This window comes from Rhododendron vialii, chromosome 5a (genome assembly GCF_030253575.1).
Source record: "Rhododendron vialii isolate Sample 1 chromosome 5a, ASM3025357v1".
NCBI lineage: Eukaryota > Viridiplantae > Streptophyta > Magnoliopsida > Ericales > Ericaceae > Rhododendron > Rhododendron vialii.
In genome coordinates, this window is record NC_080561.1 from 4,398,795 (window position 1) to 4,423,138 (window position 24,344).

General features: G+C 38.7%; 3 protein-coding genes across 4 annotated transcripts; 1 reads left to right on the top strand and 2 right to left on the bottom strand.

The window, feature by feature from the left end:
* Positions 1-1,418: 1,418 nt before the first annotated feature.
* LOC131325941 (mechanosensitive ion channel protein 6-like) lies at positions 1,419-5,990 on the bottom strand. The gene is made up of 4 exons (XM_058358449.1): positions 4,843-5,990; positions 3,829-3,946; positions 2,120-2,443; positions 1,419-1,825 (listed from the first exon to the last, which is right to left on the bottom strand). The coding sequence occupies exons 1-4, from the start codon at positions 5,778-5,780 to the stop codon at positions 1,715-1,717; spliced, it is 1,491 nt and encodes a 496-aa protein (XP_058214432.1). The 5' UTR covers positions 5,781-5,990; the 3' UTR covers positions 1,419-1,714.
* Positions 5,991-16,511: 10,521 nt separating this feature from the next.
* On the bottom strand, positions 16,512-18,725 carry LOC131325942 (uncharacterized). Of its 2 annotated transcripts, none has more exons than XM_058358451.1 (3): positions 18,588-18,725; positions 17,808-17,925; positions 16,512-16,637 (listed from the first exon to the last, which is right to left on the bottom strand). In XM_058358451.1, exons 1-3 carry the CDS (start codon positions 18,635-18,637, stop codon positions 16,572-16,574), a joined length of 234 nt encoding a protein of 77 aa, XP_058214434.1. In that variant the 5' UTR covers positions 18,638-18,725; the 3' UTR covers positions 16,512-16,571. The 2 variants fall into 2 exon arrangements, with proteins under 2 accessions (XP_058214434.1, XP_058214433.1); XM_058358450.1 differs by lacking the exon at positions 16,512-16,637 and adding an exon at positions 16,689-17,122.
* Positions 18,726-20,708: 1,983 nt separating this feature from the next.
* Positions 20,709-23,584, top strand: LOC131325943 (putative F-box protein At3g16210). The gene is made up of 2 exons (XM_058358452.1): positions 20,709-22,005; positions 22,292-23,584. Exons 1-2 carry the CDS (start codon positions 20,763-20,765, stop codon positions 22,372-22,374), a joined length of 1,326 nt encoding a protein of 441 aa, XP_058214435.1. The 5' UTR covers positions 20,709-20,762; the 3' UTR covers positions 22,375-23,584.
* Positions 23,585-24,344: the final 760 nt, after the last annotated feature.

Consider the following 24,344-nt stretch of genomic DNA (forward strand, 5'->3'; position numbering starts at 1 on the left):
TAATGAATTAGACTTTCCATGATTAATTGCCTTGTCCATAACACTTGTCAGAACGCAATGACCCTTTCTGTTCTTCACGAAATGGAGTCAACGGACTTCCAGTTCATAATGGTGGTCAACCAATCAGTGAAATTAATGGTCGACCACCATTATTGACTTCCCAAGCTTCCCTATTTATTTCTCGGTAACGTTGGGAATAAAGTTTACGCAGATTACGTCTCAACGATCATATATGCAATTGCTGAAGATAAGATTTTTGCAGAAGGAAGATTTTCCCGCAGCAGAAATGTTTCTAACGGTTCGAAATGCTCAGGCTATAGAAAGAACTTCAGCAGAGACTAACAACACCAAGAACCACAAAGTTACACCAGAGCAATTTAAAGAGCAATACAAATTCTCACACTTCATTTTCACAATATTAGTTTGAGGGCTATGAGAGCGAAACTGTTTTATTTCACATTTTTGGAGGATAGAGCTTTTCACTTTACACATTTTTCCTCAGTGGGTGTATTGAGAATGCACAAAATTCTCAGTGAGTATGTGATTCAGTTACAGAATTGGGTTTTGTTCTGTGAGTGATTCTAGAGTTTGGGAGATAAACTCTAGCGGTTCGGCTAACTCCTCGGAAAAGTTAGTGGCACGTTGTAAGGTTTAATCGGCACCAAAAGTTGGTTGATTGGATTAGTAAAACAACGACTCCTTTAAGTCAGTGGAATAGACTGAGCAGTGGACAAAACTTGGACCGAACCACCATACATCTTTGTGTGCTATCTCTCTCCCTTAACTCTTTATTTATGTCTACTGCTAGTTAATTATTTAGTTGCTTAATTCCTTTTGTTATTTAGTCAAGCAAATTTTCATTTGAGTATTTTAATTAGTAACCCAATTCACCCCCCCTTGAGTCTTGAGTTACCTTTTGGGTAATAGGGTATAATTTTTAGATGATATTGATAAGAAAAATTTGAGTATAAAAACATATATCAAAATTGAAAAAAATTCATATAAGATGACGAAAAAATTCAAAAATTCCAAAAGACAGACTTTTTTTTTTTGATTGGCAAAAGTAACATTTTATTAGGGGAAGAGAAATGGAGTCCAACCAAAAGTTGGAACTGAACAGCCAAAGGGCAAAGCCCAATATACACTTGAGGGCCTAAAGTGTCTAGATAAAATAATGAAAAACATAACAAGAACCGCCGCCACCCATCGAAATAGACAGATCCGCCACCACCACCAATCGATTAAACCTCCGACTTCCACCTAGCCACCTTTGGCCAACACCACAGAAGATTCAACCAAACCCAAAACATCACCAAAACCCAAAAGACGGACTTTTGGGTCTTTTACGTCGTCTTAAATGAATTTTTTTAACTTTGGAACAGTAAATACCACCACTCATGAGAATTAGGAAAAAAACATAAATTAAAAAAGGGAACATTACTAATCGAGTATGGAAAACAAAACATCAAGGAATTCTAGTTTGAGCGAACAGTTGAAACAAAACATCAAATTGTAGTCACTTTGGCACGGTGGATCCTCCATACTGGATTTTTTTTATACCTCTATACCAAAATGCATAGTCAGCCATTGGATCACATAAAATTTTTGAAATTTTTTTTGGTCACACATTCTAACGACCAAAATACATGAATATAGAAGTACAGAGGATTTCGGCACAGACGATCACCCTTCTCGCATTGGGAAACTTCAAGCTCTAGCGAAAATTTCCCTCCCCGGCCAGGAGCTTAAAATTGGGACAGAACATCTTGTGGCCCACCGTGTTCAGAAAAACTGTGTAGTAAATGCTCAACTCCTCCACTTGCATCTGCAATTTGATGTACTAGTAATTACATATAGATTTTGCATATATACAACTGATACTTCTTTTGCAATAAGAATCTGGCTTCTCTGCAGTCTGTTGTTGAACTGCAGAGTGCCATCCGCGTGATCTTAACCGTTTAAAAGTGTTTTTAACGGTTTAGATTTTAACAAAACTCATCCAGTCTGAAAGAGTTTTTTTTTTAAATCTGGAAAGATGAATGGTTATGATGAAACGGCAGACCCCAACGACAGAGAAGTTGGGTCCAAAAATAAATACCAAGATGCATGTCACACGTACCGTATCCCCGTCAATGGTGCAAGTTTCCCCGACTTGGATTTGGTGGCGGAAAAAGAATCTAACCCCATCGCCATCCTTCTCCCATACGACGTGAAAGACGTAGGCAACCACCAGAGCTAGAAATAGTATGAAAATGTAAGACATGCATATGAGTCCCGATTCCTCGTCTTTTGGGAGGAGATATACAGTGTCCAGTATGACGAGCCAAGCAAATGAAAATATCGCCAAGACAACAACGCCGATGGCACTATGCAAATCTTGCAAGATACGCTGAGTATCGTTGAGCGATAACTCGAGCCCTTTGTGCTGCTGAAAAGTGCGACTCTGTAAACACAGGGTAAAAGATCTGAGTGTTGTTGTCATTTGAAGCCATGGTACACTTACTGCTATTAGTCGATGCAAGACTGCAATACGTTTCGCGCAATGAGAAACCGAGAAAGCAGAAACTTGTGACGAGTGGCCTTATTATCAATCGCCCGAGGCCATGCCGCGGAATTTTCACTAAGCTCATCTGCTTGTTTTGGATATAGTTGACAAAAGATACATTCTAACCTATTAATTGGCAATATGTTAAACCGTGACTAGGTTATTATTCATATTTTCTTGCTCTAAGTTTCTCTTGGTTGAGTTGGTTCTCGTTCTTTGTTTCCTAGCTCGTGGCTTCTCCTTTTTTTTTGGTTCTGGCTCATGATTTCTTCTTACTTTTAAACTCAAGCAGGGTAGACTTACTTGAGTTTCACAGCATATTAGCATAATACTGGGATAATATTGTGTCACGATAGCTTACAAGAAAAATAAATCTGCAAAACAAGTAGAAAAAAAGAGAGGTTAAGATTCTATTTTTTTAAAAGGTTAAGATTCTATTTTTGGGCGACTGCTTTCATGGGTGATCTGCGGTGGAGAGTTTGGTTGTGGTCTATTGCAAATACGGTGTGGGTGGCGGCGGCGGTGAACAGAGATGCTGCTGGCAGGCGGCTAGGGTTAGAGTTTGGGGTTGGTTTTGGGCTTTGTCCATTTTGGTGTATTTAGATTTGTGTTGGTTTCTTACCAACCTTGGGCTGTTAGGTGTTTTTTCCTCCTAGTTTGGGCTTAATTTATTGGGCCTAAATCAACACCTCCATGTGGTTAGGAGAAGCCTAAATCAATACCTCTATGTGGTTAGGAGAAGAGGGTCTTGGGTGGTTAGGTCGGTATACCCAAGACCCTATTAGTTCTGTACTTCGTGTTATGAGTTAAAGAATTTTTTTTTTTCTCGATAAAAAAAAAGAAGAGAAATCAAAATCAAACGGAGAAAAACCAAAGACACGACTGATCAAGTGGAAGACGATATCAAATTTTCTTTTCATTAGTTTTGCTAATGCTTATGATCAAGAATGGGTTGTAAATCAAGAGAGAAGATACTCTTATTTTACTTATGCTCTGATCTACAAATGTATGTTGAACTGTCTCAATCATTTACTACTTTTTCTTGGTTCAACTTAACGGGCAGGATATTTGAACTAGTTTACGCGCACTTCAACCATTTAGTGATTTGTTTACTTTTGTTATGTGCTCATCGTACCAATCACATACGATACCATTTCAAGCTTTTAAGAAATGTAAATATGCAAAGATCGAGTCGAATAAAAAATGGCATAACCCATAGACAAGAGAGAAGAAGGCCAAAACACTCTTAGAAATTGACAACCATGAAGATGAAAATTTCTTACCATCCAAATGAAGAGCTCATCTATCCCAAACTTTCCTTGTGTGGCTCCGATCCGCTTCAACGCTTCCTCAGCAATCGCTTCCGGCATGCAGTATGATAGTTCTTCAAGACTAATTTCTCTATCATAGAAATAATATAGAGATTAAATTCTATACGCGTGCAGCTTAAGTTTATGCATATTTAGTTAAAATCTAGGGGAATGTACAGAATGTACGAATAATCGATACACAAAATCTTTAGTTGAACCATCCAAATGGTGATAATCATGGATCCGGGGACCGTACTGTAGCTATGCACGGTCTGGACCGTCGGTTGGTGTATTCGACAACCCAGATCTATAAGAGCATCCGCAATGGGTTTGTTAACTAGTATGTTAATTGTGTGTGTTAAGATTTACAGTAACAAACAAAATTGTATTTTTGGTGCCATAATACTTGTGTGTTAGAGTGTACTAGAGTGTGCTAAATGTAGTAGTGTGTTAGTATGGTTATCAAGTTTAGCAAAGAAGTTAACAAACAATAAGTGGGTCCTATCCTTATAAATTCAAACTTCAACCATAAAACATAAATGCCCACACTACTTTCTTTTTTTAAAACTTACCGTTAGCTTGATTTACCGTTGCCTTTTTCATTATTTTTTTATATATGCGTTGAACACCAAAGGTCACAATAAAGGCAAAATAGGCAATGGAATTTCATACTCTAAACATAATTCTTTTAAATGGGAAGTGGAGTGGCAGGAACATGGCCGTTGGCCTTTCCTTCATTACAGAAAAATGACGTTGGTGACATATAGTCATTGTAAAAGTTTTTATTATAGCCATTGTTTTGATACATTATTTTAAAGAGTTAACACATTCCTAACTAACCCATTGAGGTACTTATATATAAACTAACACACTTTTAAGTTAACACACACTTGTAGGACCTATTTTTTATTCTCACACATACTTTAACAAACATTTTGATACACAAATATAACACACCCATTGCGGATGCTCTAATGCGTAAATTACCTGGATTCGCTTTTCGAGACCACCTTAATTATCTCTTCGGATACAGACATCGCTTTGTCATCCCATGTGTTGAGGTTAGGACGGGTAGAACGGCGATGGGGAAGCAGCCGTAACGTTTCGTCCAATGCTTTTGCGTTCCTTACTAGATTTACCATATTCCAAACTCCCCAATCATTCGTGGTGTCTGTGCTCACGAGACGCCATTCACAAAAGGTAATCCGGCCCTGTAAAAGCTTGTGTCCCCTTCGATTGTTCGGGGCAGCAGCGACGATAACCTCTCTCTCCTCTGTCATCTGATTCGGATCCTTCAATGGAGTTAACATGGTACGCAAGATGTACAGGGAAAAGACGGCCTCTTTGATTTGTTCCAAATAGTTTCGCCTGTGAAACGAAATCGACACGACCTTCCATACAACGATCTTGAAGCCCCAAATGAACATCGAGACAACAACACAAGACAGTATCTTTGTTATGTTACCGAGCTTCTTGAGGGGAATGTCTTCTATCAATAAAATCCAGGCTGTTAGTAATGTGGCAAACGAGAGAAGATACTCAAAGGTTCTCTTCACGGCATACGCATGAGGGAGATTGCCCTTTAGCCTCGCATCATTCGAGTTTTCAATTACGTGAAGGACGCCATTGGTAATGGCGCGGGAGATAAAGCGTCCGTAAAAAGCAAAGAAGGCGACGAGTTGCCACCTCCACAGCCTCAAGTGTCCGAGTTCCCAGGTTTGGAAACTTGGCACGGTTGTGGTGAAGAGAATAGAGAGAAGAATCATGGCAAAGAGAAGTTTTGCCAAGGCAGGGGATGAGAAACATCGATATGTTGGCGCGTCTTCGCAATAGCGTTCCTCCCCATCCTCGTCGGCGTTCCTGAAAAATATCCCGGGAGGTAGGTGAAACCTCGAGTTGTTTCTGATTCTCCAATTTTCCATCATTGACTACCCAAATCAATGAAACTTTGGGTTTTTTTTTTTTGGCTCAGATTGCAGGTTCTTTGTGTTTTGGGAGACTTGGATTCTGTTCAGAATGGTAGAGAGGGGGTGAAATTATTCGGAAGTCCAGGAGCACCGCTATGCAGTGTTTAACTCCATTCCGCAACCAAACATTCTCGCGAGATTCACGAATTAAGTATACAGACACCACGTAAATATGTGGTTGCGGTGTGATCCGAGCACCAAATGGCGGTGCTCCTGGAATGTCGAATAATTTCGAGAGAGAAAAGGGGAGATATTTTCGTTTTGACCGCATCGTTGGGAGAGGTTTCCGCTGAGGTGGTTTTAGAGCACCAAAAGATCATCGTGTTGATGTTAAGCATGCATGCATTGGGAGAGGTTCCCGCTGAGGTGGTTTTACAGCACCAAAAGATCTGTCCCTTTCGTTATGATTAGGAAATAATTAGTACTAGAGGCGGGGCACACGCAGTGCAAGTCGGATTTTCACAACATTTGTGAAAATTTGATCAAATAATAAATGAGAAGTATTTTTACAAAAATATCGTAAAAATCCGACTTGCACACGCATCACGTGTGCCCCGGCTTCTAGTCTTCATAACCCAAATCGAAACTTAGAAGGTCATAATCAGTTATTATTCTATTATGTTGGGACAACAAGTCATTTAACTCTCTCAACAATCTGTTAATCAGATATGAAATGTTGGTAGAAATCGAAGATGGGCAGTCTTTACTCGTAAATACATGAAAATCATTTCATAAGTTATGAACACCCGTTATGCGAAAACTCAATGTATAAGTAGCAATTTTCCCCATTATTCTCAACATTTGTCCTTAAAAACTCAGTAAGCATTGTTCTAGCGCACCTTTCATTAGACAAAATGTAGGGAATACTTTTGGTAACAATAGAACGTGACTTGTTGCTTATTCGGTAGATGTATCTGTAAGCGCTCCATGGATGGATACATCCGAGTCATGGGAAATTTGAATATCTTCCATACTGCTTTAGAAGCACAAACCCATCTTGTGTCTACAAACTGTTGTATCTCATCATAGTTTGGGGCTGGATGCACTTCAAGAGATACTCGATTAGGACCCTTGTATACTTGTACAAATACTTCACACTGATAATGCTGCTACAAATTTCAACATTGATGCGACAATTGTACTTTAGAAGGAGCCATGGATTGTAAGGTATGACCCAACTATTGTCAATTACAGTTCTCTCACCATTGTTTGAAGATTTTGGCGGTCGTCTTTGATAAACTAGATAGGAATCTTCACCCATAGTGGTGACATTTGCAATTTTTTTGGGAAATTTCTTTTTGCACACTCAATTTTTCATGCAAGGATGATTGGCATTGTACGAATCACATGGACTATATATGTATCATATGATTCACCACAACATTATAAAGTTCGGGTTCTGTTTCTTTATATCTTTGCTTTGACAACAATATCATAATCATCAGGAGTTTTCAGCTTGTCATTCTCATCTAGGATAGGAAGAGAATATATTCACAAGTAACACAGTTTCTTGTGCAAGTATGAATAATGCAATCGAGAAATTCCACAAAAATTGTTCACTATGCCGCACAAGATCTCAAAAAAGTTATTCTAGGTAAAAAAAAATTCACATTTTTTTGGCAAGTGAGTAGATAACGATGAATTTTTTGAGTTTATGAAAAAAAAAAAAAACTATCTAGATTGATGGATGTTCATAGTATATTGAGGTGAGTGTTCAAATAAAAAATAACGTAATTAGGCTATTTAAATTGGATTGATTTGTGGATTGATTTTTTAGGCATGGTATTCAAATATTTTGGTATCGGGTGTTCAAAAGAAAAGTTGGTGTAAAATTTCTACATGTATTATGAACAAAAAAAATATTTGGGGGGTGTTCATGTGACCATCCAAAAGTCAATCTGGAGCCGCGCAAGTAGTACGAGTTTGCCTCTTTTTGGTTCATACATATAAATTTTGGGTTAGCCCAGAGCGGTATGAATTCCTAGTTCCGCCCTTGGAGTCTCACACAATGGATGTAGTGTCCCGTAGTTTGTACTTTGTATACTTCATATATGATGTAATTATCTTTCCTACGTACCGATTGGAGAACAAAAAAAAACTAGGAGACAGTTGAGGATATATCTGAGTCTTGATTTTATGGGATGGAGGCTGTTGTTTTAATCGGCAAATTTAAAATTAATTTTTTCGATTCGTCAATTATCTTGATTCAAGAATGCAAGGCTTAGGTAAGAGGTTATAGTAATGCGTTTTCAAATTAACCCCCTAATCATGTTAAGTTTAACTTATTTCTCTGTTTAATTTTGGCGTCGCGCGATTAATTTTAATTGATTTTGGTCAAACGAATACGCAATCCTCGTTTGAAAAAGCATCCTCCTAAATAAACTAATTCACAGGATTGTGGGGAATTAGTCTACTGATTTTGGTCAAACGAATGCAATCGATTTATTCGTTTTGCCTAACAATATTCAAGAGAATTGTGATGAACTAAAAATGAGCACCATAAAATGTGATAGAAAATTAATCTATTGTCCAAAATCCTCGCGAATAAACTAATTCACCACGATCCTCGTGAATATTGTGAGGCTAAACGAATACATCTCCCCATCTCAGTATTATGGGCCACCAAATCCTATTTGAGGCTCTTTTCCGTCAAAAAAAAAAATCTATTTGAGGCTAGAAATGAATGAAAATTATTGTTCTCGCGTATGTACACACAAACACATAAACCACGTAGGTAAAATATTCGACAAGCTAGCTCCTCCTAGCAATGTCACAATTTGGGAGCTTGCCCCTAGAAACTGTGGTTGATATCCTTTCAAGACTATCAATCACATCGCTTGGGCGATGCAGGTGCGTTTGCAAATCATGACACTCCCTGATCGCTGATCCTTTCTTCATCAACAAACAATTCTATGTCAATCGACACCGTCATTCTATTAATGGTGATCCTAACCATTATTTCTTCCTTGCCTATTCAATTGTATTTGAGAGGGATTGCGGAAATTCCTCGTTCGGAGGTTACGATTATTCTTGTCATTCTCTGCAGTGCTCTAAAACCTTCAAGGAGCGTAAGCGACTCCATTTCCCGACGGGCATTGGGCACTTCAGCGTCCAGAGTTCTTGTAAAGGGGTACTGTGCCTCCTTCGTTCTCACTATGTAGCTTCTTGTTATTCCTATGCTATAATCTTATGGAACCCTTCGATCAACAAATTCAAGATCCTCCCAAAGCCTGGCGGCCAGTTTGAAACTTCGTCCCTGTTGATGTGTTTGTCGGGATAGGATTTGTCCCTCGAACAAATGACTACAAGGTGGTGCGCCTTATGAGTATGACAAGAAATTTGGACGGTTTCTATCGCCCGCAGATTGAGATGTACTCCTTGAATACGGATTCTTGGACGACATGGACAGGTACTTATGATGTTCAATGGATGTTCCGCGGGGAAACTACCGATGCATCTGTCAATGGAGCCGTTCATTGGACAGCAAGGAAGACTAATACGCGCGACGATGACCTACAATTATTGATCGTTTCATTCCATTTGGCGGATGAGGTTCTGAGAGAAATATGCCTGCCCGAATATCACCGTGCTAATCCAAACCACCGGAGCTACTGGTTTACTTCGGTCATATATGAAAAACTTGCTTTCACCATGGGCCGTGGGGACGCAGGTTCATACAGTCAACAAGTCTGGGAAATATGGCTACTGGAGGATTATGACAACGACGAATCTTGGACGAAGTTTCGTACCACAACTACGGTTCCTACGTGCAGGTACATGGAGCCTTTACAGTTTCTGCACAACGGCGAATTCGTCGTCCTCGATGAAAATAAACACAATTGTGGAGTAATTTTCTGATAATTCCATTCATCGTAGTTGTACAATATATATAGTACAAACATTAACAAGGAAAGAATACAAGATTACATGGAAATATTCTACACTTATGGCATAAAATAAGATTACACAATTAAGGATATTGACCAAATCAAATATTGACTAAATCAAATATTGACTAAATCATATCCTTAATTCTAGCACTCCCCCTCAAGTTAGAGCATGTATATCGCACATGCCTAACTTGTCTAAAGAGTGACTAAAAACACTGCTGGCAACAGCTTTGGTAAGGACATCGGCTAGTTGGTCTGAAGACTTCACAAACGGGAAAGCAATGATTCCGGCTTCAAGTTTTTCTTTAATGAAGTGCCTATCAATTTCCACATGCTTCGTCCGATCGTGTTGGACTGGATTATGAGCAATCTCTATAGCAGAAGTGTTGTCACAATACAGCTTCATTGTCTCCTGAGAGTGAATACCCAAATCCTTAAGCAAGTTCCTTAACCATAGTAACTCACATACTCCAAAAGCCATGCCTCTATATTCAGCTTCTGCACTTGACCTTGCTACCACCTGTTGTTTTTTACTCCTCCAAGTCACAAGGTTGCCCCCTACAAAAGTAAAGTATCCTGATGTAGATTTTCTGTCGTCAGATGAACCACCCAATCTGCATCAGTGTAACCTTCTACCTTCAAGTGATTATTCTTGCTGAACAATAACCCTTTACCCGGAGCAGACTTTAAATATCGCAATATGCGTTCCACAGCATCCATGTGAGGTTTACGAGGATCATGCATAAACTGGCTTACTACGCATACTGAATAAGCAATATCTGGCCTAGTATGAGACAAGTAAATTAATTTTCCCACAAGTCTCTGGTATCTTGCTTTATCAGTAGAAGTTGCATGTAAACAATTAAACAACTTGTGATTTTGTTCAATAGGGGTATTTGCATGCTTACATCCAAGCATACCTGTTTCAGTTAACAAGTCAAGAATGTATTTTCGTTGAGACAAGAAAATACCATTCTTTGAGCGGGCTACCTCGATTCCGAGAAAGTATTTTAAATCTCCAAGTTGTTTCATTTCAAACTCTAAGGCCAAGTGTCGTTGTAAGCTCTCAATTTCTTCTTGATCATCTCCTGTCACCACCATGTCATCAACATATATAATCAAAGCAGTAATTTTACCCATTCGATGCTTTAAAAACAACGTATGGTCTGAGTTGCTTTGTTTATATCCGAAACTCTTCATAGACTTGGTAAATCTACCGAACCAAGCTCTTGGAGACTGTTTTAACCTATACAACGCCTTTTTAAGTTTGCATACCATTGTAATATCTGAGTATTTTTCCACACCTGGAGGGGGATCCATATACACTTCCTCTGTAAGATCTCCATGTAAAAAAGCATTTTTTACATCAAACTGAAGAAGTGGCCAATCTCGGTTCACCGCCAAAGACAGGAGCACTCTAACTGTATTAAGTTTGGCAACATGTGCAAAAGTTTCCTGATAGTCAACCCCATAAGATTGCGTATATCCTTTCGCAACCAATCGAGCTTTATACCTCTCAATTGTCCCATCTGCTTTATGCTTGACCGCAAAGACCCATCTACATCCCACGGTCTTTTTTCCTTTCGGTAGAGTCACAAGCTCCCAAGTATCATTTTTCTCAAGCGCTGCCATTTCTTCTGCCATGGCTTGAGTCCATCTATCATCTGCTAGAGCCTCCTGCATTTTACTAGGAATAGGAACAGATGATAACTGTAGCACATAAGACGCATATGACTTGGACAGTTTTTGACAAGACACATAATTACTAATGGGGTATCTAACGTTGGATTTAGGATCAGGCTCATATTTAACAGGTGGTACACCACGATTAGAACGAGGCGGAAGACGATATTGAGACACTTGAGATTCAGAAAAAAGATCATCACTACCAGTGGAGTTAGGGTTAGTGGATACCTCTAGAGGAATCTCAGAAGAAGACTGGCTCAGTGGTTGTGTTGAATTGTTGGGAGGCATTGTACTATCATGAAGAGCATTATCTTTAGTATGAGACGTCTCTGGTTCAACTACCGATAACTCTTCCCTTTCATCTGAAAATTCACCCTGTCCTGAAGAATCTCCGGACGAAGAAATATTTTCTGAGGTAAAAAATGCTTCCAGTTCTGCATAATTTATCACTTCGTCTGAATTCTCCCCTGGAAATGGTAAATTAGGAATTGGCGCCCTGTAAAAAAGTTCGGTCTCGTGGAAGGTAATATCCATGGAAACATAAAGCCTTCGAGTTTTTGGATCAAAACACTTGTAGCCTTTTTTATTGTTCCCATATCCCACAAAAACACACTTCAAAGCACGAGATTCAAGCTTAGTCCGTTGGCGCGGATGCAAATGAACATAAACCACACACCCAAAAATTCGTGGAGCCAGAAGTACTACCGGTGGGAGAGTGCAATGGTCAGAAAGGGCATCCAATGGTCTTCGAAAATTAAGAACACTGGATGGCGTACGGTTCATTAAATAGACCGCTGAATTCAAAGCTTCACCCCACAAGTAAATAGGAACATGACCCCCAATTAAAAGAGACCGAGTAATTTTCAATAAATGTCGAGGAGATTTTTTCGCTCTGCGACACCATTTTGTTGAGGAGAATCTGTGCAAGATGTTTGGTGAATAATCCCTTCAGAGTGCATAAATTCCATCAATTCTTTCTTTTCGTACTCACCACCATTATCAGAACGAAAGACTTTTATTGGAACACCAAACTGAGTAGTTATCATTTGATGGAACATGCGAAAAATTGAACAAACATCACTCTTGTGTTTCATTTGATAAACCCAAGTCATGCGAGTGCAATCATCAACAAAAGTTATAAACCACCTCATCCCATTAAGAGTAGAAATTGGGGCCGGTCCCCAAACATCTGAATGAACTAATGAAAAAGGTAAATCTGTTTTATGATCACTCAAATGAAATTTAGTACGACGGCTTTTTGCTTTCACACAAGTTTCGCAAACAAAATCTGAAAGATTACATCCATGAAACAAGGATCGAAATAATTTCCTAAGATAGCCAAAGGAAGGATGTCCCAATCTCCTATGCCATAACCAAATTTCCTCCTTTTTTTTATTCATCGAATCTCCATTTACCACAAGAGCGTGCCCTTTTTTATCGGATTGTTGGAATCCATCTTCAAGATAGTACAATCCGCCCATTTGTCTACCACTGCCAATCTTCTCCCGAGTATGGATGTTCTGAAAGACACAGTGAGTAGGAAAAAATAGAGCAACACAATCATGAGATTTGGCTAATTGATTCACAGAGAGAATATTACAATTTAACGACGGCACAAATAAGACATCATGGATTTTTAACGTGGAAGATAATGGAACTGTACCAACTCCAATAACCGGAGATGATACATCATTAGCAGTGGTGATAGTGGCTTTGGAACATTTAGGAGATAAATGACTAAACTTATAACGATCACAAGTCATATGGTCTGTTGCGCCAGAGTCAATTATCCAATTACTATTTCCAGTAAAAGACATACCAGACTTAGCAGTGAATGCAAGGGTTGTGGCTAGATTTGCTTTTGGATCAGAGTTCGCCTCCTTATGAGATGCCTTCTTACCCTTTGGATGCCATTCTGGATACCCATGAAGTCGGAAACACGTGTCCACCGTATGACCAGTACCATTACAGTGAGTACATTTTTAATCTTTCTTTGAGATGGTCATCTTCCGAGAAGCCATTACAGTCCCTTCTCCAATATTTTCTCCAAGCATAGCATCTTGGCGATTAGCTTCCGAACACACTATAGCATAAGCTGCCTGTATATCAGGAAGTGATTTTGTAGACAGTACACAACCTCGAACCCCATCTAAATGAGGATCAAGACCAGCCAAAAACTTATACACCCGTTCGGAATTAACCTTTGTGGTGTATATAGCAATATCATTAGCACACTCCATAATACATGCATCAATATCATCAAGTTCCTGCCATATTTTCTGTAGTTTGCCAAAGTAAGAAATAACAGAACCTCCATTCTGGCGGACAGAAAATACCTCGCAATGAAGTTGATAGGCTTTTGATGCATCTTGATCAACCGAATACGTATTTTTAACTGCCTCCCATATCTCCTTTGCCGTAGACAATCGAAGAAAGAGAGACCGAATATCCTTTGTCATCGCATCAAGAAGCCAAGATTTGACCAAACAGTTTTCATCCTCCCATTCTTCATACTCTTCAGACTTTTTATTTGATGGAGCAGCCTTGGTACCCGAAATATAACCCCAACGTTTTCTCCCACGGATTTTATTTCGGGCATTCAAAGACCACTCCACATAATTGGTACCGTCCAGCCGTTCCGGAGTGATGAGAGAGGATGTTTCCTGCATATGGAGACCAGACACAATAGTCGAAGATTCGTTCTTCTTTGGTGATTTAGCACCACTTACTTCAGCCATGACGGCACTAGAAGAAAATTTTGCAGCGGAATGATATGAACAGAAACACCAACAATTGTGAATACAGGACCTACTTCAATTCCTAGAGTTTAAGAAAAGGAGATTGAAGGTGGCTCTGATACCATGAAAATAAACACAATTGTGGAGTAATTTTCTGATAATTCCATTCATCGTAGTTGTACAATATATATAGTACAAACATTAACAAGGAAAGAATACAAGATTACATGGAAATATTCTACACTTATGGCATAAAATAAGATTACACAATTAAGGATATTGACCAAATCAAATATTGACTAAATTATATCCTTAATTCTAGCACTCGACACGTGGAAGAACAGATTGATCGTGTTCGACCCGAAAACCCGACAAATCGTTGGTAAGGTGATGCATGGATCGGAATTTGAGGTGGTTAACTTCACACAGAGTCTTGTTTTGGTTAAGGAAGGGATTGATGCCTCAAGTGCTGAAATGTCAAGTTTCGCCAAGGAGCTAAAGGAGTTTGAGAATGAGAAAAGAGAGGAGGAGAAGAGGGAATGGGCGGAGGAGAGGAGGAAAGAAGCTGAAGAGAAGGAGTGGGCCCATATAGCAAGAAGGGCCATTAAGGGAGTAATGGAGTTTTTCAAAAAGAGAAGGGATTCTTATATATGAGGGCCGCGGCTGCGACGACAGAGGCTTCTAATGAAAACCAGAACCACTCCACAAAATGAGTTGTCCATAAAGAGATGGGCCGGGAGATGAATGAATTGATGTCATGACCTAGTTTGGGGACCATTCCGGAGTCGTTACGATGCAAGTTAATATTTTAGTTATTCTGGAAATATCTCTATTTTCGTTTATTATTTTGAATTTAGTATTTTAGTAGGAGTCGTTCTGTCTGTTTAAGCGTAAATTGCCTAGAATTTTAGGTTTTGTTATTTGGGTTGATTTTGTTTCCTATTTATTATTTTCTTGTTCTTCAAGATTTAGATTTTTAGCTTTCCCTTTTAGTATTTCTAGGCTATCATCATCATCATTATAAATAAGAAATTAATGTAGGACTAGTTGGTTGTTTATGATTTGATTAATGAAAATTGAGAATTTTTCTCATTATTGTGATGTTCATTCTTGTCATAATTGCGCGTTCTTCTTTTTTAACACGCCTCCTTACATCACATCAGAACTGTCAAAATATCAGAATTTGACAAAATATATGGCAAAATGGTGCTTCATTTGTACCCTAACATTACTGAAACAACTTTGGCTGAGAAGGTTTTAATCCAACTTTTGCTGAAATTATGGTAGATAGAATGGCACTAGAACGATGCACAGCATTTCTAATATGTCGATTTGTCTGTCAATTTCTTACCTATACTGTTCATTATCAATTTTTACTTGTGCGCACAGCAGCGGCTGCATGATTTTAACTCAGAGGTAACTATATAAAAAATTTTGCATGCAAAACACCATGTAAGATAACTATATTTACTTTGTTTGAAGACTTATCGAGCCTAATTTTTTTTATTTTGTTGAACTATATGATCTATTTATTCAACAATGTCAGTAAATTTTTATTTATTCTGCTTTGCACAACTAATTCATTGCCGACAATAGGAAAAAAATGATCAAATTATATGCAAAAATATATAAAATTTTAGTACATTTTTTTGAAGAAAAATAAAAAAAAGTATAAAAAACACAAACCAAAGTTGAAAAAAATCATATAACATGACAAAAAGATCCAAAAGATGGACTTTTGGATATTTTACGTCATCTTATATGAACCTTTTTCACTTTGGCATGGTGAATCCCACCATTCATGGAAATTAGGAAAAAACATAAAATAAAAAATGTCATTGACGGGTATTAATTATTAAAACACGTCTTTGGCCGTCAATTTCCCATTCCAGTTTGAGTGAATGAGCTACAAAGAACGTCTTGATGTACCAAATCTTTTTTTTCTTTTTTTGCTGATAGGTATCATGGTTTTATTCATTCCAAAGACAATAAAACATATCGAAAGAGGCCTCCGCCCTTACCCAGTTTGGGATATTCCCTTGCCATGCAGGGTTGGACTAATTATATAGCTAGATAGGGCATATTTGCCTACTAAATGAGCCATCATATTACAAGAACGCAGAACAAAATTAAAAAGCCGAACTAAATGAAAAATATCTCGATTAATGACGTCCAAGCATGGTTTGGCATTAGTCACTCCTTTCAGCATCCACACGATGGTTGGATCAGATAAAATTTTTGAAAAAATATAATCTCCAACCTTCTAACGACCCAAAATACATGAATCACATAAAATTTTCGGGAAAAAAAAAAAAATCTCACACATTTTGACGACCCAAAATACATGGGTATAGACATACATGGGATTTTCGGTACAGAGGATCACCCTTGTCACATTGGGAAACTTCTAAGTTCTAGTGAGTAGAAACGTAGGATCATGCCTCATCACCCTCCATGGTCAGAAAAAGTGTGTTGTAAACGCTCAACTTCTCCACTTGCATCTGCAATAATTTGAGGTATTGGTAGTTATAGATCGTTTTGAATACATCTGATACTTCTGCATATGGTTGAATTAGATTAAAAAGTTGATCGAAGACCGTGCCCGGCCAGGAGTTTTGAGACCCGAAAACGAACAAAGCCTAAGTTGCACATACGTATGTACCTTTTTCCCGTCAATGATGCAAGCTCCCCCGACTTGTATTGAGTGGTGAAAAAAGAATCTAACCCCATCGCCATACATATCCCATACGACGTGAAAGACATAGGCAACCACCAGAGCTAGAAATAGTATCACCATGTAAAACTTGTGTCCCAATTCCTCATTTTTTGGGAGGACATATATATACGGTGTCTAGTATGACGAGCCAAGCGAATGTAAGTATCGCCAAGACAATGACATCAACGGCCTAATGCAAATCCCGCAAGACACAGTGAGTATCTTTGAGTGATAACTCAAGCCCTCTCTGTGCTGCTGAAAAGTGCGACTCTGTAAACACAGCATAGATTAGATTGAGTGTTGTTGTCATTTGAAATCATGGTACATGAAATGTGTGTGTGTGCCAAATGACTAGTCGATGCGAGACTTGATTACGTTAATGTGTGTGTGTGCCAAATGACTAGTCGATGCGAGACTTGATTACGCTTCGCGCCACGAGAAAGCAGAAACTTGTGACGAGTACTGGCCTTATTATCGCCCTAGCTAGGCAGGCCATGCCTCGGAATTTTCACTTAGCTCTTCTGCTGGTTTTGGATATAGTTGACAAAAGATACATTCTACCCTATTATTATTCATATTTTCTGTCTGGGTCTCAATCTTGGTCTCCTTCTTGATTCTAAGTCTTGGAGTACTATCTAGGCTCCTGGCTTTTTCTGATTTCTCTTGGTTTTTCTCATAGTTTCTCTTGATTCTCGTTCTTTAGTTTCGTAACTCCTAGCTTCTCATGTTTTTTAGGATGAGAACTAGTTTACGGCTTTACGCGCACCTCGACTTTTAGTACTTTGGTTACTTTTGTTATGTGCTTACTGTACCAATCACATAACCATTTCAAACTTTTAAGAAACTTAAATAAGCAAAGAGTCAAATAAAAAATGGCATAACCCATAGACAAGAGAAGAATGCAAAGAAAACTCTTAGAAATTGATAACCATATATGAAGATGAAAATTTCTTACCACCCAAATGAAGAGCTCATCTATCCCAAACTTTCCTTGCGTGGCTCCGATCCGCTTCAACGCTTCTTCAGCAATCACTTTCGGCATGCAGTACGATAGGTCTTCAAGACTAATTTCTCTATCATGGAAATAATAGCAAATTGACATATACTCCCTCCGTCCCATAATATTTGTCCGGTCCGCAAAATGGAGACGAAAAATAATACTATTTTTGTGAGAAAAGTTGAAAAAAAATTCAACAATTTACTAGATTTTGACGAGTTCTTTTAACTTATGAAAAAAATTTAAATTTTTTCCCGAAAGAAATGCATTATTTTGTAGTCCTCGTTTCGCAAACCGGACAAATATTATGGGACGGAGGGAGTATTCAATAGCAGGGATTTAAATATTGGCCGGTACGTGGGGGTTTTTGGGTCCTCCAGTACCGCAATATCCCATTATACCGGTGATGCAAAAAATTCACACCCATATCGACTGATTCCATCGCCGTTTCACTTTATCCTATTTTTTGCCCTCTAGCTTCACGACTGATACGCCCGGTTTAGGTGCTAAAATTCACGGTAACGACACCTGATTCCCTTTATGTATCATTTGCTACTTTCGCCGCTGATACACCGCTACCGCTACCACTATTTAAAATCTTGTTCAACAGTAAAATCCAAGTGAATGTACAGAACGTACAAATAATCGATACGCAAAATCTTCAATTGAACCATCAAAACAGTGATAAACATCAAGAAAACTAAGTCACATATGTTATCACGCGCGTAAATTAATTACCTGGATTCGCTTTTCGACACCTTCTTAATTATCTCTTCGGATACAGACATCGCTTTGTCATCCCATGTGTTGAGGTTAGGACGGGTAGAACGGCGATGGGGAAGTAGCCGTAAGGTTTCGTCTAATGCATTCGCGTTCCTGATGGGGACATGGCCGTAAGTCTAGGAGCTCCGCTATGTAGTGTTCTACTCCACTTTCCATTCAAACATTCTCATGAGCGGAGTGGTCTTGAGCACTAAGTGATGGTGCTCTCGGAATGCTGAATAATTTCGAGAGAGAGAAAAGGGGAGAGATTTTTGTTTTGACCGCATCGACTGAGGACCAATTAAATTTGATTTATTCAATCTTGGCCGTCTCTCTGAATTCTGAAATAAATTAAAGTTACCCAAATAAAAAGCTCTTTTTTCAGAATTTATCAAACTACCCTAACTTGTTTACTCACTTTTCATAAATGAAGGGAATTTTAGCAAAGAGCATCTCTCGTCCTTACTTCTTTTTTCCAAAACTCAAAATTAATTTTAGATAAAATTCACTCCCCTCTTTGGCTAAAACTTATTCCACATTGAGTTTTGCTGAAAATTTTACTCAAAACAAGGAAAATTAGAATTTTTACTCAAATTTTGCAAGATTGTTTTTCCCCTCAATTTACAATAATACTATTGATGAAACTTTTATTAAAAATTTGTGTTTAAATTTGAATTTCTCTATTGAAGTGTTTCAAACTAAATGTAGTTTATACTCAGATTTGAAAAGAAAAAAGAAGAAGAAACATATAAGGGTTGAAGATGCTCTTGGCAATCGACGGCTCCAGGGGCAGAGCCAGGATTAATGACAGTGGAGTCAATTATCTACAATATATAAATTATCTTTTCATACTTGATGATATGAAAAAAACGCATTGAAATGCCAAATATAGAAAGGAGTTTAAGTAACATATATACAATTATGCAGCAAAAAAATGCACCGAAATGCCAGATATTTTATAAAGTAGTTAAGTAGAAATTTATTCATAATGTATAATTGTGTTCGCAACTGACCCAAATGATTTTGTGGATGTAAGTCAATGCACAACAACACAAATTAAATTCTTCTTGCCAAAAAAAACACACAAGTTAAATTCTCACAAGATTCTCAATCGCAAGGTTCAACTAATTAAGTAACACAATCGCGTATAATTCCTTTACCTGCATAGTTTTATAAAAATTGTGGGAAAATTTTTCTAATATGTAGCCAACAACTTTGACTATGCCAAACCCAACTAAAATTTTCCAAGTTGGGGGAAGAAGAAGACAAAAAAACATGAGCTGTGAAAGGCAATGTGCTGTAATTTTTTAAGCTCTTTGGGACAAAATTACATCTTACATATATGGGGCAAGTTAATTAAATTCCCAAAGATATTACACATATCTAATGAAAACTTAACACTTCAGTGGGGTCAAGGGACCTTAATCCCTCCGCCCCTTGGACGGCTGGGATTTTAACCAAGCAATAAACGGTTCAAATTTGTATGTGTTCAGATTCAATTTGAGCCGTACGCGCGTGCTGAGATGAATGGCCGCTCGACACCACTTTGCTGCTCAGTAGCATCCCCGTCATCGGCAACATTTTTTATTTTATTTTTGATTCACCAAAACCATACTGTATAATGCAATGCTTAACCTCCTAATCATGTTGAGTTTAACTATTTTCTCTTTTTATTTTAGTTGTCGACTAATTTTAATGATTTTGGTCAAACAAATACTAAATCCTCGTTTGAAAAAGCATCCTCCTGAACAAACTAATTCACGAGGATTGTGGTGAATTAGTCTATTGATTTTGCTCAAACAGATACAATCTATTCATTTCTTGCCTCAAATAGGATTTGGCGGCCCACAATATGGAGACGGGGAGATATATTCGTTTGGCCTAACAATATTCACAAGGATTGTGGTGAATTAAAAAGATGCACCAAACAATGTGGTAGACAATCAATATATGTCCAAAATCCTTGCGAATAAACTAATTCACCACGATCCTCGTGAATATTGTGAGGCTAAACGAATACATCTCTCCATCTCAGTATTATGGGCCACCAAATCCTATTTGAGGCTAGAAATGAATGGAAGCTTTTGTTCTCGCATATATATAAATACACACAAACACTCGCCTAAAAAATCTGACTATCTCCTCCTGGCAATGTCACAATTTGGGAGCTTGCCCCTAGAAACTGTGGTTGATATCCTTGCAAGATTATCAATCACATCGCTTGGGCGATGTAGGTGCGTTTGCAAATCATGGCACTCCTTGATCGCCGACCCTTTCTTCATCAACAAACAACTCTGTGTTAATCGCCACGGACGTTATATTGACGGTGATCGTAACCATTATTTCTTTCTTGATTCAATATTTCAAAGGGATTGCAGAAATTCCTCGTCCCGCCATGAGCCTTACTTTTATTCTCGTCATTCTTTGCATTGCTTTGAAACCTTTGAAGAGAGTAAGCGACTCCAATTCCCGACGGACATTGGGGACTTCAGCATCCAGATCAGTTCTTGTAACGGGGTACTATGCCTCCTTCGCTGTCACGATCGAGGTTATTCCTATACTATAATTTTGTGGAACCCTTCGATTAACAAATTCAAGATCCTCCCAAAGCCCGGCGGCCAGTTCGAAACTTCATCCCCTGTTGATGTGTCCGTCGGGATAGGGTTTGTCCCTCGAACAAACGACTACAAGGTGGTGCGCCTTATGGATATGACAAGAAATTCGGACGTTTTTTATCGCCCGCAGATTGAGATGTACTCCTTGAATACGGATTCTTGGACAACATGGACAGGTACTTATGATGTTCAATGGAGGTTATGCAGGAAAACTTCCGATGCATCCGTCAATGGAGCCGTCCATTGGACAGCAAGGAAGACTACTTGGTGTGATGATGACGACAATGGCTCACAATTGATCGTTTCGTTCCATTTGGCGGATGAGGTTCTGAGAGAAATATGTCTGCCCAAATGTCACTGTGGCCTCCCTAATCGGAATCATGGGTTTATTTCAGTCATATATGAAAAACTTGCTTTTACCATTGATTGTGGAGATGAAGATTTGTTTTATCAGAAAGTCTGGGAAATATGGCTATTGGAGGATTACAACAACGACAGGGAATCTTGGACGAGGTTTCGTACCATAACTATGGGTCCTACATGCAGGAACATGGTACCTGTACAGTTTCTCAACAATGGTGAATTTGTCGTCTGCTCAGGGATGGGCAGATTGATCGTATTTGACCCGAAAACCCAACAAATTGTTGCTAAGGAATTGCGTGGCTCGGGATTCATCGTGGTTAATTACACACAGAGTCTTGTTTTGGTTAATGAAGGAACTGATGCCCCAAGTACTGAAATGTCAAGTTTGGCTAAGGAGCTAAAGGAGTTTGTGATGGGTGGGTACAGAGAGATTTACTCGCAAACACTACTCTTTTATTAATCTCTCTCATCTCTCTCTTTAACGCCTCCCCTGCTCTCCCTCTCATTGCTTCTTTTTCTAATCTCCCAGTCCAATCGCTACTAGTCGACTTTTGATGAAATCGTCAATCAAATTGTGATTAATCCATATATCATGAAATGGGGAATAAGGGATTTGACCCACCATCAAATATGGAGAGAGAGAGAGAGAGAGAGAGAGAGAGAGAGAGATGGCTAATTGGGTTTTTATTTTGTTTTATGCAGGCAAATGCGTTGCTACTCTCAGGAAATTCTCTGGACGCATGCATCGTTATATTACACAGAATTTAATAGAGCATGGAAGATGACATGCATGATGCAAGAATATTACTTTCTCTTCTTCCACATTTTGTGTGGCGCCCCGTTTTTTTTTCTTCTTCAGATCTCGTTCCTCCTAGGAAATCGCGGGAGAAAAGCCTTGAAGAAATAGAAAGAGTCTAATGATCAAGCCCAAGAAGAAATAGAAAGACCAGAACTGGAGGGACAACAGGAGGAAGTTGAAAGGAATGTAAGCAATTGTCAAATGGCCCTGTTGTGATTGAACCCAATGGAAACTTCAGACTTTCTCAATCGGCAGGTATTGAACTAGCGGTGGAATTGAACCCCAAGTATATATAATCAGGAAAACAATTTAGAAGCCAAGTATATGAAGAGTGCATGAGTACTTCTAATTAATGGAGCTAGCTATGATGATGGAGAATCTATTAATGCTACGCAAGATCGAGCTACAACAGGACGTAGTGGACAGAGAACTACTACAGTCTACTCTCTCAGTTGGCACTATTCTGGGCATCGATTACACGGACACAGATGTTATGAGAATGAGAAAAATGATTGAAACAAGAGGCTAAAGGAGTCCAATTATTTCAGAGGAATAACAGGTTTGCACCACTTCAGAGAAACTAGCTGGACGACATCGAAACCATTGTGAGGTTTATCCTTTAATACTTTCAGTTATGAAAATAATTTCTTGGACCATAAGGGGTTCGGGAAGCTTAGTTAAAAAAAAAAGGTTTTCGTCGAAGCTTATAAAGGAAAGGGAACCTGATATTTTATTAGTCCAGGAAACAAAGACAGAAAATTTAAAAGTAGTGTTATCCAAAGGATGTGGGGTAATTCTAATAAAGAGTCTGCTGAATCTGGAGTTCAAGGGAGTTCAGGGGGGATTTTAATGTTCTGAAAGTGCTGTGATGTTTCTGGTGGTTGGCGCTGTTCAATAAATTAGTGCTAGTTGTTTCTAACGTTTTGGAAGTGCTGTGATGTTTCTGCTGGTTGCTGCTGCAATATAGTGGTGCTAGTTGCTACTAAACGACTGGGATGCAAAGTTTAGTTCAGGATTGTTAGAACTGTGGTTCATATGTTAAGTATGAAGAGATACTAAAGAGTTCTAAAAATAGGCAAGTTGCCTGAACGGAGCGGAGAGGGAGCGAAGCGCAACGAGTGGAGCTGAGCAAAGTGAGGGCAATTGGCCCATAGCTGGTCCAGCAGAAAGGGTTGGGGGGTGCGAGGCCAAATACCAGATTAAGACTAGAATAGAGTAAATATAAATATTCTATGTTGTAAACCCTGTTTGATACTGTGATAATAAAAAATAGCAGCTGCTCTCTCGCTCCCGTGAACGTACCCAATTTTGGGGAACTACGTTATTCTGTGTGTTGATTTCTTTACTGTTTTGATACTCACATATCGTGTGTGTGCGCGCTCGGTCTTACAAGGATGGTTCTATTCTTTCTTGTTGCTATGGAATCTGGTTCTGCTAGTGACTTTCAAGTGCTGCTGCTCCTATATTGGTGTTGTGGTAAGCTATCACATTGTTGTTGCTGACGCTCATGTGAATTGGTGCTTGCTTTCCCTCTGATGTTCACTGGTATGAGTGGTTTTGGATGGGATCAATCTGTTTCCTTGGCACTGTGGTGATCTGCATGCTATGATCTTTTCATCTATGATGAAAGTTGGTTAAGTTTTTGGAAATGGAGTCCTTCATCTCCTTGGGGCTTCTTTCAATTTCTTATCGGATGCATTTTTTCTTTCTTTTACTTTTTCTTTCTGGCCTTTTCTATGGTTCAAGTCTTATTTGTATCTAGAGTTTTGGCCGTCTCGATGTATAGTACCCTTCGTAGAGTTTTAATAAAATCCTTTTTGCTGATCAAGAAAAAAAAAAGCCTTGATTATGGGTGAGTTTGGACGAACTTTATAGGGACTTTTTTGCACGAATTTTTTAGTTGTTTTCTCTCAAGCCCTATGTAACTGGAGTATAATTTTTACATGGTATTGATAA

Coding starts and splice junctions, on each gene's coding strand:
- LOC131325943 (XM_058358452.1), top strand. CDS start 20,763: ATGTCACAATTTGGGAGCTTGCCCCTAGAAACTGTGGTTGATATCCTT. Junction 22,006..22,291: donor GCTAAAGGAGTTTGTGATGG/GTGGGTACAGAG, acceptor TGTTTTATGCAG/GCAAATGCGTTGCTACTCTC.
- LOC131325942 (XM_058358450.1), bottom strand. CDS start 18,637: ATGTCTGTATCCGAAGAGATAATTAAGAAGGTGTCGAAAAGCGAATCC. Junction 17,926..18,587: donor GTGTCGAAAAGCGAATCCAG/GTAATTAATTTA, acceptor TTTCCATGATAG/AGAAATTAGTCTTGAAGACC. Junction 17,123..17,807: donor ATGAGCTCTTCATTTGGGTG/GTAAGAAATTTT, acceptor CTGTGTTTACAG/AGTCGCACTTTTCAGCAGCA.
- LOC131325941 (XM_058358449.1), bottom strand. CDS start 5,780: ATGATGGAAAATTGGAGAATCAGAAACAACTCGAGGTTTCACCTACCT. Junction 3,947..4,842: donor GTCTCGAAAAGCGAATCCAG/GTAATTTACGCA, acceptor TTTCTATGATAG/AGAAATTAGTCTTGAAGAAC. Junction 1,826..2,119: donor GCACCATTGACGGGGATACG/GTACGTGTGACA, acceptor ATCAAATTGCAG/ATGCAAGTGGAGGAGTTGAG.